The sequence below is a fragment of the Oncorhynchus mykiss genome, chromosome 20, assembly GCF_013265735.2.
Source record: "Oncorhynchus mykiss isolate Arlee chromosome 20, USDA_OmykA_1.1, whole genome shotgun sequence".
In the NCBI taxonomy this organism is placed as follows: domain Eukaryota; kingdom Metazoa; phylum Chordata; class Actinopteri; order Salmoniformes; family Salmonidae; genus Oncorhynchus; species Oncorhynchus mykiss.
In genome coordinates this window covers 12,714,544-12,730,033 of record NC_048584.1, presented here as the reverse complement: position 1 = coordinate 12,730,033, position 15,490 = coordinate 12,714,544, and the positions used below count along the sequence as shown (strand labels likewise).

Here is a 15,490-nt window from a genome sequence, read left to right as displayed (position 1 = left end):
CTATGGTGGCAGCATCTTGTTATGGGTATGCTTGTCACCGACAGGGACTGGGGAGTTTGTCCGGATCAAAAGAAATATGAAAGGAGCAAAGTCCAGGTAAAAACATAGAGGAAAATCTGTTTCAGCCTTCTGAAAACCTAACCCTGGGTTAGAGTTTTATTTTTCAGCCGGCACACTAGAATGGCTTTCCAAGATGTGTTGAAGGTCTCAGTGCTGACTTAAATCTGCTTGAAAATCAGAGACACGGTTTGAATATTGCTGTCCATCAATGATTCCCAACTAAATTGACTGAGCTTGAGCAATTTTGACAAAATGATTTACAGCTTTAATCACAAATGAACTCTTAGGTGTGAAGACCTACGCAATCAAGACATCCTTGTTTTTCCATTTAAATAGACAACTAATTTGCAGCAATATTGCTCCTGTCTGTCTGTTTGGTGCCCGTGTTTGTCTATCACTCCATATTTAGCCAGTTAGCGATGCAAATGATAACCGTCTTTGTGGGTAGACAGAAAGACTTTCCCCAAAAACATTCTCAATAAAATGTTAACTGCAAAGTAGGTTTAACCGGGGGAACAATATAATAATTATTTGTATCAATTGGCTGGTGATTGTTTGCAAACTCTGCCATATGGTGCAGCAGTAGTCCTATCAGCAGAAACATAGCTAGATCAACACATTCCTCTCTTGCTAGATGCCCAATTAAAGGGGAATTACACTCAATCTACATTTGTCAGTTTATTTTTCCAAAATGGTCTTCTGTTGTAATTTAAGCCTTGACATGGACGTAGAACATCAATTTTCTTTGTTTCTCTATGAATAATTATAATATTGAGAGTAAAAAACTTAAACAAATTTCAAACAAGGAAAAAAAAAAAGAGAAAACAGAATTCAGTAAAATACAAAATATAATTTGATGAGGCCCCCTTGCAGTTGTTTATTAACCATGATTTTGCCAGGTATGACAGCAAACACATATTTTGTACACCAAGGACCCAGGGACGAGTTGCAGGGTAGAGAAGAAGAGAAGAATGTGCCCAATTGGTAGTTACAGTCTTGTCCCATCGCTGCAACTCTTGCATGGACTCGGGAGAGGTGAAGGTCGAGAACCACGCATCCTCTGAAACACGACCCCTCCCAAGCCGCACTGCTTCTTGACACATTGCTCTCTTAACCCGGAAGCCTTCCACACTAATGTGTCGGAGGACACACAGTACAACTGGTGACTGCGTCAGCGTGTATGCACCCGGCCCGCCACAGGAGTCGCCAGAGAGCGATGGGACAAGGACAAGGCCGACAAAACCCTCCCCTAACCCGGACGACGCTCGGCCAATTGTGCATCGCAATTGTGCCTTAGACGGCTGCACCACTCGGGAGGCCAGCGTGTTTAGTATGGTTACACATGACAAAAGGTTACTTAGGGCAAAAACGAAAACGAATATAATGCAGACATCTAGCAACCAAAAGGTTGTGTGTTTGAATCTCATCACAGCCAACTTCAGCATTTGAAATAAGTAGCAACTTTTCAGCTACGTACTATTTTTTAGCTAATGTGAAACTACTTTGCATGTTAGCTAACACTTCCCCTAACCCTTTTAGCTAACACTTCCCATAATACTTTAACCTAACTCTAACCACTAGCCTAGCTAACGTTAGCCAGCTAGCTAACGTTAGCATTACCAACCCAGACACCTAGCCAATGTTAGCCACAACAAATTGGAATTTGTAACATATCATTAGTTTTGCAAATTCATAACATATTGTACGATTTAAAAATTGGTAACATTTTGTAAATATTTCCAATTCTTAACATATTTTAGAAAATGTGTAACAAATCATACAAATTGTAATTCGTAACATATCACACACAATGGCTGATGGACATCAACAAATTAAAACATACCATACGAAACGTAACATATCATACCAAATGGAGTGTCTCGGATTTTCGTACCAAATAATACGAAATGCTATGAGACAAGGTTGGCTGTAAATGACTTGACTGAGCTATGCAATTCAACAACAGCTGATGTGTGTGTCTGGAAAGGTAAGAACCTTATTGCTCCATCTTAGAAACTGTGGGGAAAATGTTTATTGGAAATATTTTCAAATGTTGGTGCTGTGTGTATTATTTCCAATTGATTGTTTAAAAATAATGTGTAGCCTACGAAGCCAGCAGCCTCTGGTGTTCTATTGGCGCTTTGACCGATGCTGATGAGAACCAAAGGTATTCATTAGAAGAACAGAATGTTACAAAGTCGACGAAGTTGAATATTCCGTAACTTACTGGTTCACATGTTTTGTTTGATATAAACTGGAAATTATTGCACGCTAACATAACACAAAGAGAAAGAAGGTCTGAAAAAGTTTTACACATTTTACTAAAGCTGCACGTTTTTGAGAACTTGCCATTTCCCGAGGAGGAAATATGGTGAACATGAGACCCAGTCCACATTGTCGATAGTTCAGCCGCGTGAACCCACCACACAATATCTGCCTTCTGTCAATTCGACACATACTATATATTGCTTGCGTTGTCTTATGTTTTTATATGAGGCTCAAACATTATCGCATGATCCCATGTTTTTACTTGATGAATTTGAAGTGCAATACTGAATCTCCTAAACTTCAGAATCAAAATTTTGCCGACTGTGGCAAATGTCTAAGTTCTAAGGTTAACAAAACAATGATAAACAAACATGCCATGAAATTATCTTTTTTTTATCAGCAACATTTAGATGAACAATTGACCTAGATAGGGCTATGTAGTAATAGTTTGGATACTCAGTAGATTATTCTCCCTGCTGTGCAATAATGTCGCTCTGGCCATGTTGAACCAGGCAGGTGGTTGCCATGGGCTCAGCAGCTGAAGCAATGGGAGTCAGACAGGTTTTAACCAACTAGAAATGCAGACAATTGTTTTACAGCCTTAAAATGTATTAAATCGAGATTTTTTTTCACTGACCTACATACGATACTCCAAAATGTCAAAGTAGAATTATGTTTGTTCACATTTTTACAAATGCATAAAAAATGAGTAAGTACTCAACCCCTTTGTTATGGGAAGCCTAAATAAGTTCAGGAGTAAAACTGTGCTTAACAAGTCACATAAGTTGCATGGACTCACTCTGTGTGCAATAATAGTGTTTAACATGATTTTTTAATGACCACCTTATATCTGTACCCCACACATACCTGTAAGGTCCCAGTTGAGCAGTGAATTTCAAACACAGATTCTACCACAAAGACAAGGGAGGTTTTACAATGCCACATGAAGAAGGGCACCTATTGGTAGATTGATAAAAAAAATGACATTGAATATCCCTTTGAACATGGTAAAGTTATTAATTACACTTACACCCAGTCACTACAAAGATACATGTGTCCTTCCTAACTCAGTTGCCTGAGAGGAAGGAAACCACTCAGGAATTTCACCGTAAGGACAATGGTGACTGAGGATGGATCAACAACATTGTGGTTACTCCACAATACTAACCTAATTGACAGAGTGAAAAGAAGGAAGACTGCACAGAATAAAAATATTCCAAAACATGTATCCTGTTTTCAACAAGGCACTAAAGTAATACTGCAAAAAATGCTTGTAATTGTGACCGACAGCCTTGATTTGGTCTTATGTAACAAAATGTGAAATAGTGTATTTTACATTGGTTAAAAGCAGAGACACAGAGCTACAAAATGGTATATCATACATGGCATTTTAGGAATAATGGGAAAGTAATTATGCTTTGAAAGTTGATAAACTTGTAACCCCACTTTTGAAAAAATGGCCTTTGAAAGTTTTGATACCTACCGGAGAACTCTTCTTTGTCTACAGCCATTCAGCATTGTTCACACCCTCTTAAGCTTTAGTCCACACCCAAACTCTGAGCATTTTACTCGTCCAAGCAGAGCTGGTTAAGCTGTTTTCTTGTTATCCAGAGTGTTGGTTACTGTAACTGTGCTGTTGGCAACAATTTAATTATGCTTTTTTGCCGTCGTTTACTGACACCGGTCATATTCAACGTGTGTTGAGCATTCGTAAATTCATCTGTTATTCTGCACTCTGGCACACTCAGACCAGAGTGCACTGAAATCGAATGCACCCAAAATTGTTACTTGAATAGTGGAGTCTTTTGTTAAGACATGTCGCTAGTTAGCTAGCTAAACAATGAACCATAATCCCAACTCATGGCATTACTACCCTGCATGAATCTGCAGGTAGCTAACCAACCAGGTTCAATGTTAGCTAGCTAACATTAGGCTATAACTAGCCAAGCAAATGGCTCTGATATACGAATAATAATATCATACACGTAATGTTAGCTAGTGAGCCAGCCAGCTAATGTTAGCTAGCTAACAGTGCATATTAACTTGAAATGAAACCACTTTCTGTCAAAATTAGAAACATGTAATATCTGAAGATGTAGCTAGCTAGACCATCTTACCCATCATGGATGGACACATCTCCTGTCAGATGCCATGGCTGCCCTTAGTTTGAAGATGTAATCCGGAGACAGGTGTTTTCTCCATCTCCTTAGCTATCATACTCCAATTCCACAGATTTCAAAACTCGGTCCTCCGGAAAGTGGAGAGCCACACTTATGCAGTTTTACTATGCAATATATATTTTTTAAAGCAGCGTTAGATAGGATTAACTAGACATACTGACCAGCTCAAATAGACAGAAGCGTACTATATGGCAGACCAATCCAAACTTATCTCTCGGCATATCCAGCCCACTCATTATCTCAGCCAATCGTGGCTAGAGGGAACTTTTTTTTGCCCACTTTTTCTGCCCTACCAACCAGAAAGGCAGTAGCTGCTTATAGCGTGGAACTGAGAAAAATTGCTTTTATTTACCTTGGTTTCACAGTAACTTTATGCAGTTACTGCTAACGTGACCCCCATTTTCTCCAAAACACAATACAATAGAGGCAGGATACTTGTCCACATGATTAAGCATGTATTTAATGTAGCAAAAATGACATTAACTCATTTTCTACCAAATGAGCAGTTACTGCCTTTTTGCTTGGTTGGGCAGTTTTCTGTGGCTAAACCAACTAGGCTCATAATTTTACAATTTTATTCGTATTTCCAGATGGCATAAAATTTGTTATTAAGGCATGTGAAAGTTCACATGTTCGAGAAGGCTTTTCTGCCAAACGGGTCACAATTGTTAAGGACTGGTAAGTTTTTCAGGAAAATAATGAAATGGAATGGAGCTAAGAACCGGCAATATCCGGAAAATCTGGTTCAGTCTGCTTTCCACCAGACACAGGGAGATGAATTCACCTTTCAGCAAGACAATAACCTAAAATACAAGGCCAAATCTACACTGGAGTTGCTTACCAAGAAGACAGTGAATGTTCCTCAGTGGCTGAGTTACAGTTTTGATTTAAATCTATGGCAAATCTATGGCAAGACTTGAAAATGGTTGTCTAGCAATGATCAACAACCAATTTGACAGAGCTTTAAGAATTTTTATACAATAATGGGCAAATGTTGCACAATCCATGTGTGGAAAGCTCTTAGAGACTTACCCAGAAAGAATTACAGTTTTAATCACTTCCAGAAGTGCTTCTACAAAGTATTGACTCAGGGGTGGGAATGCTTATGTAAATTGGATATTTCTGTATTTAATTTTTAAATACATTTGAAAAGATTTCAAAAATATGTTTTCACTTTACCATTATGTGGTATTATTTGTAGATTGCTGAGAGAAAAACATATATTTATTGAATTTTGAATTCAGGCTGTAAAACAACAACATGTGGAATAAGTCAAGGGGTATGAATACTTTCTGAAGGCACTGTATATCCTCCACATTCTTATTTAAAAATGTTAACTCTTTATTTAGTTACCATATAAAGATATCATAGAGCTAGTGCGTTTCGATTACTGATTTAAATCACACTGGATTATTGATTAAGATTAGTGATTTAAGTACTGACATTAACTGACATTCATCAATCAAATCCTTTTTTGCTGCTTGCGGGAGTACATTTAAAGGAAATGAAGGGTAGCTAAATCACCTGGTCAATTGACATCTGAGGAACCAAAGCTGCAGAGATGGAAAGTGTTTTAGGGTTGCACATGCCTCAGCTTTTCAACAGGGTCCGAAGTCATGCCAGCAGATGGCTGCTGGTGTCTGAAGTTAATATTGTACCACCCCGAGTTAGCCCTGACACCTTGCCAGTAAACACCTCCTCTCATGGACTCCTACGTCACTACCCTGTCGCCTCACTGTGCTGCTTGGGCCGGGGAGTAAAGTATTTCAACATGCACATCAGCAGTGACTAGCCTTGTTCGTAGGCTAGCTCTTCAACAAATGCTGAATGGGCTGGACATGTTTTAGACCCAGAGAAGATGTCTGAGGTTTTTTGTTTATGGGTACTGCCTCTCAATTGATGCCTGTCAATGATTCCAAGTCTCTTTTTTACTTATTCATAGAGTCTTAGCTAGTATATTTGCTTCTCCCTGTGTTCTACAACAGTGTAACTGAAGTGAACTGAACAGCCTCTTCAACAATCAGTGCAACCCATTCTAGCTGTGACTGTGTGAGGCTGTCTGTCTGCGAGGTGTACCTGGGGCTTCTTGGCTGAGAACAGGAGAAAACTGCGTGAACAGAACAAGGATCTGAGCATGGTTCATGCTGCGGCTATGGCTCAGGGGAAGAAGAGACCAGCGGTCCCCCCTCCTGATGGGGGCTGGGGCTGGGTGATCGTGGCCGGCTGCTTCATGGTCACTGTTTGCACACGTGCCGTCACTAGGTAAGTCTGGCAGCTGGAGAGAGTCACTGCAGATCCCCTGGGACCTGACCCAACTCTGGGAACTGTGGAGTGATAAGCATGTGTGTTTATTTTACAGTATATGTGGGCATCCTAACAAATCAGTCTATTAGCAATTTTATTACATGTTTGAGTACAGTTAAGTTTGTGGGACAAATTATGATTTCAAACAAAACTCAACAATAATTTTAACCAAACTTGATGCAGGTTATCCATCCATTCTATAATGGTGGGCTATGTACTTAATAAAGTGTGTGAGTTGAAAGGTATTCAAAAATACTTATTCTCCAATACTTATTATCATCTTACACAGAAATATTGTATGTCCTTTTAAATACATCTGAAAATGATTTTCAAACAATAACACTGTTATGGTATGATGAAATGTTTATAATATATGTAATACAGGTCAAAGTCAACTCTATATATAGTGCAACTTGGACTGAGTATGACTTTAGAACAAGACTCCGGTTTACTAAAGTGGCAAGAGGTATCTTGTGTTTCTGCCATCACACTTCCCAGTTCAGGTTACACTGGGTGCCTGGTAAACAACCTGCAGGTCAGAAGCAGGCCTTCAGTATAGAACTACATTGAAGCACAATACACCCTGAGTGAGGATGGTTGTGTTTTAACATCTACCCTTAACGGGGAAAAAAACAGGCTTATTTCTGGCAAATAGTTGTGACAAATTTTTGACAATATTTTCACACGCAAATGAGTTTTCTGGCAAACTGTTGTGGCAAATTTGCGGCAAATTGTGGCAAACAAGCATTATGTATACAAATATCAGGTTTTTGGTTACTTTGTGTATTAACAACATTGCTCCCCCCACATCTGTTCAATGCATCGGATGGGGTTGGGGTTGGAATCCAGGGAAAATAAGAAAGTGTTACCAAATATAACAATGTGCATTTCATAAGTATTCTAATAAAGTGTGTACATAAAAACGCATTAAGCACGTCTGTAAAACCACAATGAGGACATCGACCTATCATGTAAGTTTTCATAAATCATTCGGTACAGTGCAAGAAAAAACGTCAGAGTAGTCTGAATTAGTGGCATTAATTAATGATCACATTTACAACACAACATGCATGGGCATCTCGTCATTAAGACCTTTTGGGAATATCCCTCGACTCCAACCCCATTCGATGCATTGAGATGTGAGGGGGGAGTAATGTCTACATAAGGGTGCAAATTATAAACACCCACAAAAGCTCTGACAAAGGCCTTGAGGCCGATACGTAAAGCTTATTAAAGAGCAGTGATACTAGCAAGAGCAGTGTGCGTGTTTCTTGTTTTTTTCTCATCATGTTAGGTTACCACGCACCTGCAACAAAGATAGCTCAGATGTGCGAGCGCCTTTTGAATACTGTATTGACATTGAAATGTTGTGTCTACGTAAACCAATTAACATATAACTTTAAATGAACCTGCTTCTCACAGAGAAAACTGAACTAAACTTAATACATATTCTAAACAACATGTATTCGATGTCTAAACAGATCAAAATAAATCAATGCAACTTGAAATCATCGGCATGCTAATGCAGAAAAGAGTAAAGACCGAATATTTCCCAAATAACATTTACAAAAGAGAAATGTGAACACATTGGGGATGTTGACCGTGGGATGTTTAATGGAGCAACTACAGAATTTACATGAGCCAAGTGATGACTGAGCAATAGCTTTTAACCAATGGAATTTTAAAATATATATATATATCTTAAAACAGCATCAGCTGTTACAATGTTACCTTGATGTTGCTATGCTTTTCACTGAAACATACATTCTATATATTTTTCAGCAAGGAAGCAATGTTTCTGTCATGTATAAATGCTATATAAACAAACAAGGTTGCTAGTGTAAACTGAGGCTTAGGCTAATTATAGCTACATTTGAATGTGTGGCCAGCTGTTCCTAGAGAGCTACAGTATACAATATTTTTCTCCAGCCAAGCATTAGCACAAGTGATTCAAACTAATCAACTAATTATGATCTTCAATCTAGACTGGGGACTTGATCATTAAGAGCCAGTTATCTACTAAACTCAGAAAAAAAAGAAATGTCCCTTTTCAGGACCCTGTCTTTCAAAGATAATTCGTAAAAATCCAAATAACTTCACAGATCTTCATTGTAAAGGGTTTAAACACTGTTTTCCATGCTTGTTCAATGAACCATAAACAATTAATGAACATGCACCTGCTCATCTGCGTGAACGTGCCTTAGGCATGCTGCAAGGAGGCAAGAGGACTGCAGATGTGGCCAGGGCAACAAATTGCAATGTCCGCACTGTGAGACGCCTAAGACAGCGCTACAGGGAGACAGGATGGACAGCTGATCGTCCTCACAGTGGCAGACCACATGTAACAACACCTGATCGGTACATCCGAACATCACACCTGCGGGACAGGTACAGGTTGGCAACAACAACTGCCTGAGTTACACCAGGAACGCACAATCCCTCCATCAGTTCTCAGACTGTCCGCAATAGGCTGAGAGAGGCTGGGCTAAGGGCTTGTAGGCCTGTTGTAAGGCAGGTCCTCACCAGACATCACTGGCAACAACGTTGCCTATGGGCACAAACCCACCGTTGCTGGACCTGACAGGACTGGCAGAAAGTGCTCTTCACTGACGAGTCTCGGTTTTGTCTCACCAGGGGTGATGGTCAGATTTACGTTTATCGTCGAATGGAATGAGCGTTACACCGAGGCCTGTACTCTGGAGCGGGATCGATTTCGAGGTGGAGGTTCCGTCATGGTCTGGGGCAGTGTGTCACAGCATCATCGGACTGAGCTTGTTGTCATTGCAGGCAGTCTCTGCCATGGCCAGCGAAGAGCCCGGATCTCAGTCCCATTGAGCACGTCTGGGACCTGTTGGATCAGAGGGTGAGGGCTAGGGCCATTCCCCCCAGAAATGTCCGGGAACTTGCAGGTGCCTTGGTGGAAGAGTGGGGTAACATCTCACAGCAAGAACTGGAAAATGTGGAACTTGTTCAGTTTACGTCTCAGTTGTTGAATCTTGTTATGTTCATACAAATATTTACACATGTTAAGTTTGCTGAAAATAAACGCAGTTGACAGTGGGAGGACGTTTCTTTTTTTTGCTGAGTTTAGTTGTCCTGTGTGGCTCAGTTGATAGAGCATGTCTCTTGCATTGCCAGGGATGTGCGTTTGATTTCCACGTGGGACCAGTATAAAAATGTATGCACTCACTACTGTAAATTGCTCTGGATAAGAGCATCTGCTAAATGTAAAATAGTTGTCTCTTCTTCCTGACTCAGGTGTACAAGGCTTGGGTGGAAGAAATGCAACATAAAATGTATTTATGCCTAGTATGGGAATTCATATTATTTTCCAAAATGAATTACTGTCAACAAAGCCATGCATGCAAGGAACCTTGAACTTGACCAGGTGCATTGTAACTGATTGCTTCTGGAAAGAAAGGGAGAATTAGCAACACGTGATTAAGATGAGCTCGTTACTAGTTTAAAGCAATGAGAGATCTAATTGTTACAAAGAATGAATGTATTAATTTATCAGAATAATACATGCATTTACATAGCGTCCTTTTCAAGCTTGAAGACGATACACTCATTTATCACTCAAAAAAAAGTGTTATGAGGGAGTGCACCACTAACATCTTTCCAGGTTGTTGATGCATCCTCCTCCCAATGCAGCTTCAACCAACACCACGGGTAGGGGAACGGTATCCATCTGCAAAAGTAAAGTTTTGCTTTGATGTCAAGTTAGCTCATATTGTTGCTACCTTAGCTGTTCTAGCGGCAGCAAGTTATTCACCTAAAAAATAAGTGTTCAGGCAAATCATTAGTTAGCTAGCATTAATTGTGAAAAAAATATGATAGCTAAAAAGTTAAGATGTGCCAAAATGTGTATCCGATAAAACATGACATTGCTTTTTTAATTTTTTTATTTGACCCCTTTTTCATGGTATCCAATTAAATGTTTTGTTTAGTAGCTACTATCTTGTCTCATCGTCGGGAGAGACGAAGGTTGAAAGTCATGCGTCCTCCGATACACAACCCAAGCTGCACTGCATCGTCGGGAGAGACGAAGGTTGAAAGTCATGCGTCCTCCGATACACAACCCAAGCTGCACTGCTTCTTAACACAGCGCCATCCAACCCAGAAGCCAGCACCAATGTGTCAGAGGAAACACTGTGCACCTTGGTTAGTGCTGCCCGCCACAGGAGTTGCTGGTGCGTGATGAGACAAGGATTTCCCTACCGGCCAAACCCTCCCTAACCCGGACGACGCTAGGCCAATTGTGTGACCTCCCGGTCTTGGCCGGCAGAGCCTGGGCACGAACCCAGAGTCTCTGGTGGCACAGCTGGCGCTACAGTACAGCGCCCTTAACCCCTGCGCCACCCGGGAGGCCCCAAAACATGACATTGCTAAGCATCAATTAGCTAACACAATTTTAAAGTTTCTTAGGATGTTTAATGAAGAAATCAATATACACTACCGTTCAAAAGTTTGTGGTCACTTAGAAATGTCCTTGTTTTTTAAACAAAAGCTATTTTTTTTAGGAAAGTGTAGACATTGTTAACGTTGCAAATGACTACTGTAGCTGGAAACGGCTGATTTTGGATGGAATATCTACATAGGCGTACAGAGGCCCATTATCAGCAACCATCACGCCTGTGTTCCAATGGCACATTGTGTTAGCTAATACAAGTTTGTCATTTTAAAAGGCTAATTGATCATAAGCTAACAAGCTTAGCTAGCTAACAATTTTGAATTAAAATAATAACCAGAATTAAAATAATAACACATCTTAGCTTTTTGTAGATAATAAATCCAATGTGAAACATGATAACTATAGTATCCTTACCTAGCATTGAAAAAGTTAATCCATTATTTTCTAATTGAACATTGCTCTCCCTAATTTCTGAATCACCCCTGTAACGTCAGTAGCTACAGTAGACTATGTATGCTTCGTAAGGAGGGGGAGGGGCAAGTACACCACACACACACTGGCAAAGATTTTCAGCTGGCAGGCAGGCAGACACTAGAACAAGTTTGAGTGACAGTGAGGGCTTTGCACGGGCACTTTGTTGTGTTTGTTGTGGGACTGAAAAAAATGCCCATAAAATAACATTATTAACCGATTTCCATGCTTTTAAAATAACGTTTCTGTTCCAGAACAGTATTGATCACTTTAGTTCTCGGTTCTGTTCCTCTAAAAATTGTCCTTATTTTTCAGTTTTTGGTTCTGTTCCCTGAACTGGTTCCAACCCCTGCTCACTGGACAATTTCGGTAGGTAGCTAGGTAGATAGCTTTCCAACTGATTTTCCTTCTCCCCCTGACTGGTCACCAATGATTACTGGTCTTGGAACTCATGTGTTCACCAGAAAAGGCTTCTGGTAAACTGTTTGTCACTAATGGCAAAAAATATTGTTGCCACAGGTTTGCCACAGATTCAAATAGAATCTTGAGAGAATTGCTTGCCAGAAAAAAAACTCAAGCGAACTGTTTGCTGGAACAAATACATTTTTGTAGGTCTCCTCTAAAATGTTGTTTTTCAAGGTTTCACGTTTCGTGCTTTGTTACCCAGGTGAAGGGGGTTTAGTGAATTGCATTACTGAAAAAAAATGGTTCAGTCAGATGAAGACCTGTTGGGTGAGGGATAAAGAAGGAGATTATAATCTCACATTTCCATAAGGCAATCCTTTGTATAGATTAGAATTGGAAAACATTTAAACAAGGAAGAGCATGTTGGAATGTCCCTCCCAACATTATTCAATAATTATCAAACAGCAACCTGGTCACTGATTGTTGTAAACTGATAATGCCTGCCCAGATTGTCACCTTGAACCTTTACCCTATTGCACATTGCAATATTAGGTCGGAATTGGAAGGAATGGGTGAAATTTTACCAAGGGTTTGAGAGTAACCAAAGGTAATAAGTCTAGGCAGTCCTGATCCTCTACTTTCTTGATATGCATAAGTGATCCCAAGGTCCTTTAAGGTCTAGTGAGTGAGTTTAAACCCCTAAACCAGCTGTAGCGGACAGCGAGTGTGTGTACACGTTTGTGTGTGTGTGTAAGGAAACAGCAGGCTGACGGAGGGCCACACTATGTAGGTCCCCACATGTGCGTTCTCTGGCCAGTGCTGGGGAGGACATGAAGATCAGATGGCCGTCACATTCACACTGAGTGATCTGGGCCTTATCGCCTGACTGGTGCTATTCCTCTGTTTGTACAGGTGCAGCCTCTCTGCAGATTCGGACGTAGGAGCTTGTGGTTCATTACCCCCCAAGCAGGCGTTCTTCCCACACGTCCCAGGCTTTTTACAGCTCTCCCCTCAGCTTCGTGATTACACAATTCATTACGGTTGCATCGCTCCCTCCGACCGCTCTGGTCATCACCATGTCTAGCTGGAAAAGAGTAATTACATAATCGAAGAAACCTCAGTGTGTTCTGAGAACGTGTGCTGTATACACCAAAAATGGTGTGTTGGTGTGTGTGTGCTTGTCAGACTGTGTGTGTGTGTGTGCGTGTATGCACACCATTGTGACTTGTGTCAAATTTGTGTCAGATACACCACTAGGAAACATACATTTTTAAGTTCTGGTACATTTTGAAATATGCAAGATAATCAATTTTTTGTCATGATTTCTCTTCATCTTGATCTTTTTCTTCTGTTCCAGATGCATCTCCATTTTTTTTGTGGAGTTTCAGATGCACTTTGGTAGGGACTATTCAGGGACAGCCTGGATCCACAGTCTGGTGGACTGCACCACTATGCTGTGTGGTAAGTCATCATATTAAAAACTGAAGTAATATGGCTACAGGTTCATCTGCCTCACCTAAAGCCCATTCTGGTGGGAAGCTGCTATATACCATCTACTGCTAACAGTCCGTATCTGGATAACATGTGTGAAATGCTTGATAATGTATGTGATATCAACAGAGGTATATTTTCTGGGTGATTTAAATATTCATAAAGCTGCCCACTCAAGAAAAAGCTTCAAACTGTAACCAGTGCCTGTAACCTGGTTCAGGTTATCAGTCAACCTACCAGGGTAGTTACAAACAGCACAGGGATGAAATCATCAATATGTATTAATCACATTTTTACTAATGCTACAGAAATGTGCTTGAAAGCAGTATCCAGATCCATCGGATGTAGTGATCACAATATAGTAGCCATATCTAGGGAAACCAAAGTGCTGGGCCTAATATAGTGTATAAGAGGTCATACAATAAGTTGTGTAGTGAGTCCTATGTTGATGATGTAAAGAATATTTGCTGGTATGTGGTGTGTAATGAGGAGCAAACAGATGCTGCACTTGACACATTTATGAAATTCAATTACATTTGGGGGATAAAAGCTCCCTCAGCTCCATCATTCATTGAATCAGATGGCTCATTCATCACAAAACTAACTGATATTGCCATATTGCCACTAACTTGAATGTTTTTTTTAATTGGCAAGATTAGCAAACTTAGGCATCACATGCCAGCAACAAATGCTGACACTACACATCCAAGTATATATGACCAAATTATGAAAGACAAGCACTGTCATTTTGAATTCCATAAAGTGAGTGTGGAAGAGGTGAAAATATTGTTGTCTATCAACAATGACAAGCCACCGGGGTCTGACAACTTGGATGGAAAATTACAGAGGATAATAGCGGACGAAATTACCACTCCTATTTGCCATATTTTCAATTTAAGCCTACCTAAAAGTGTGTGCCATCAGGCCTGGAGGGAAGCAAAATTCATTACGCTAGTTATGAATAGTAAAGCCCCATTTACTGGCTCAAATAGCCGACCAATCAGCCTGCTACCAACCCTTAGTAAGGTTTTGGGGAAAATTGACCAGATACAATGTTATTTTACAGTAAACAAATTCACAACAGACTTTTATCAAGCTTATAGGGAAGGACATTTAATAAGCACAGCACTATACAAATGACTAATGATTGGGCGAGATAAATTGATGATAAAAAGATTGTGGGGGCTGTTTTGTTAGACTTTAGTGCAGCTTTTGACATTATTGATCATGATCTGTTGCTGGAAAAACATAGGTGTTTACATCCCCTGAAATATTCTGGATGAAGACTTACCTGTCAAACAGAACGCAGAGGGTGTTCTTCAATGGTAGCCTCTTCAACACAATCCAGGTAGAATCAGGAATTCCCCAGGGCAGCCTTCTAGGCCCCTTACGTTTTTCAATCTTTACTTATGATATGCCACTTGCTTTAAGTAAAGCCAGTGTGTATATGTATAGGAATGACTCAACACTATCCACATCAGCTACTACAGCGACTGAAATGACTGCAACACTTAACAAAGAGCCGCAGTTAGTTTCAGAATGGGTGGCAAGGAATACTTTAGTCCTAAATATTTCAAAAACTAAAAGCATTGTCTTTGGGACAAATCATTTACAAAAACCTAAACTTCAACTAAATCTTGTAATAAATTATGTGGAAATTTAGCAAAATGAGGTGACTAAACTGCTTGGAGTAACATATCAAAACATATTGATACAACAGTAGCTAAGATGGGGAGAAGTTTGTCCATAATAAAGTGCTGCTCTACCTTCTTAACAGCACTACCAACAAGGCAGGTTCCACAAGCTCTAGTTTTGTTGCAGCTAGACTACTGTTCAGTCGGGTGGTCAGGTGCCACAAAGAGGGACTTGGGTTAATTTCAATTGGCTCAGAACAGGG

The 15,490-nt window shown here is 40.1% G+C and overlaps 1 protein-coding gene across 3 annotated transcripts in view; it reads left to right on the top strand.

The window, feature by feature from the left end:
• Positions 1 to 1,913: 1,913 nt before the first annotated feature.
• Positions 1,914 to 15,490, top strand: part of LOC110498992 (monocarboxylate transporter 12-B) — a 35,058-nt gene continuing 21,481 nt past the window's right edge. The window contains exons 1-4 of one of the 3 annotated variants that reach the window (XM_036955832.1): positions 1,914 to 2,047; positions 6,494 to 6,770; positions 12,013 to 12,066; positions 13,460 to 13,563. In XM_036955832.1, the coding sequence (XP_036811727.1) occupies positions 6,643 to 6,770; positions 12,013 to 12,066; positions 13,460 to 13,563 (286 nt within the window). In that variant the 5' untranslated portion in view covers positions 1,914 to 2,047; positions 6,494 to 6,642. Of the gene's footprint in view, positions 2,048 to 6,253; positions 6,771 to 12,012; positions 12,067 to 13,459; positions 13,564 to 15,490 lie in introns of those variants that run through there. The other 2 variants (XM_036955831.1, XM_021575764.2) reach the window with 2 other exon arrangements.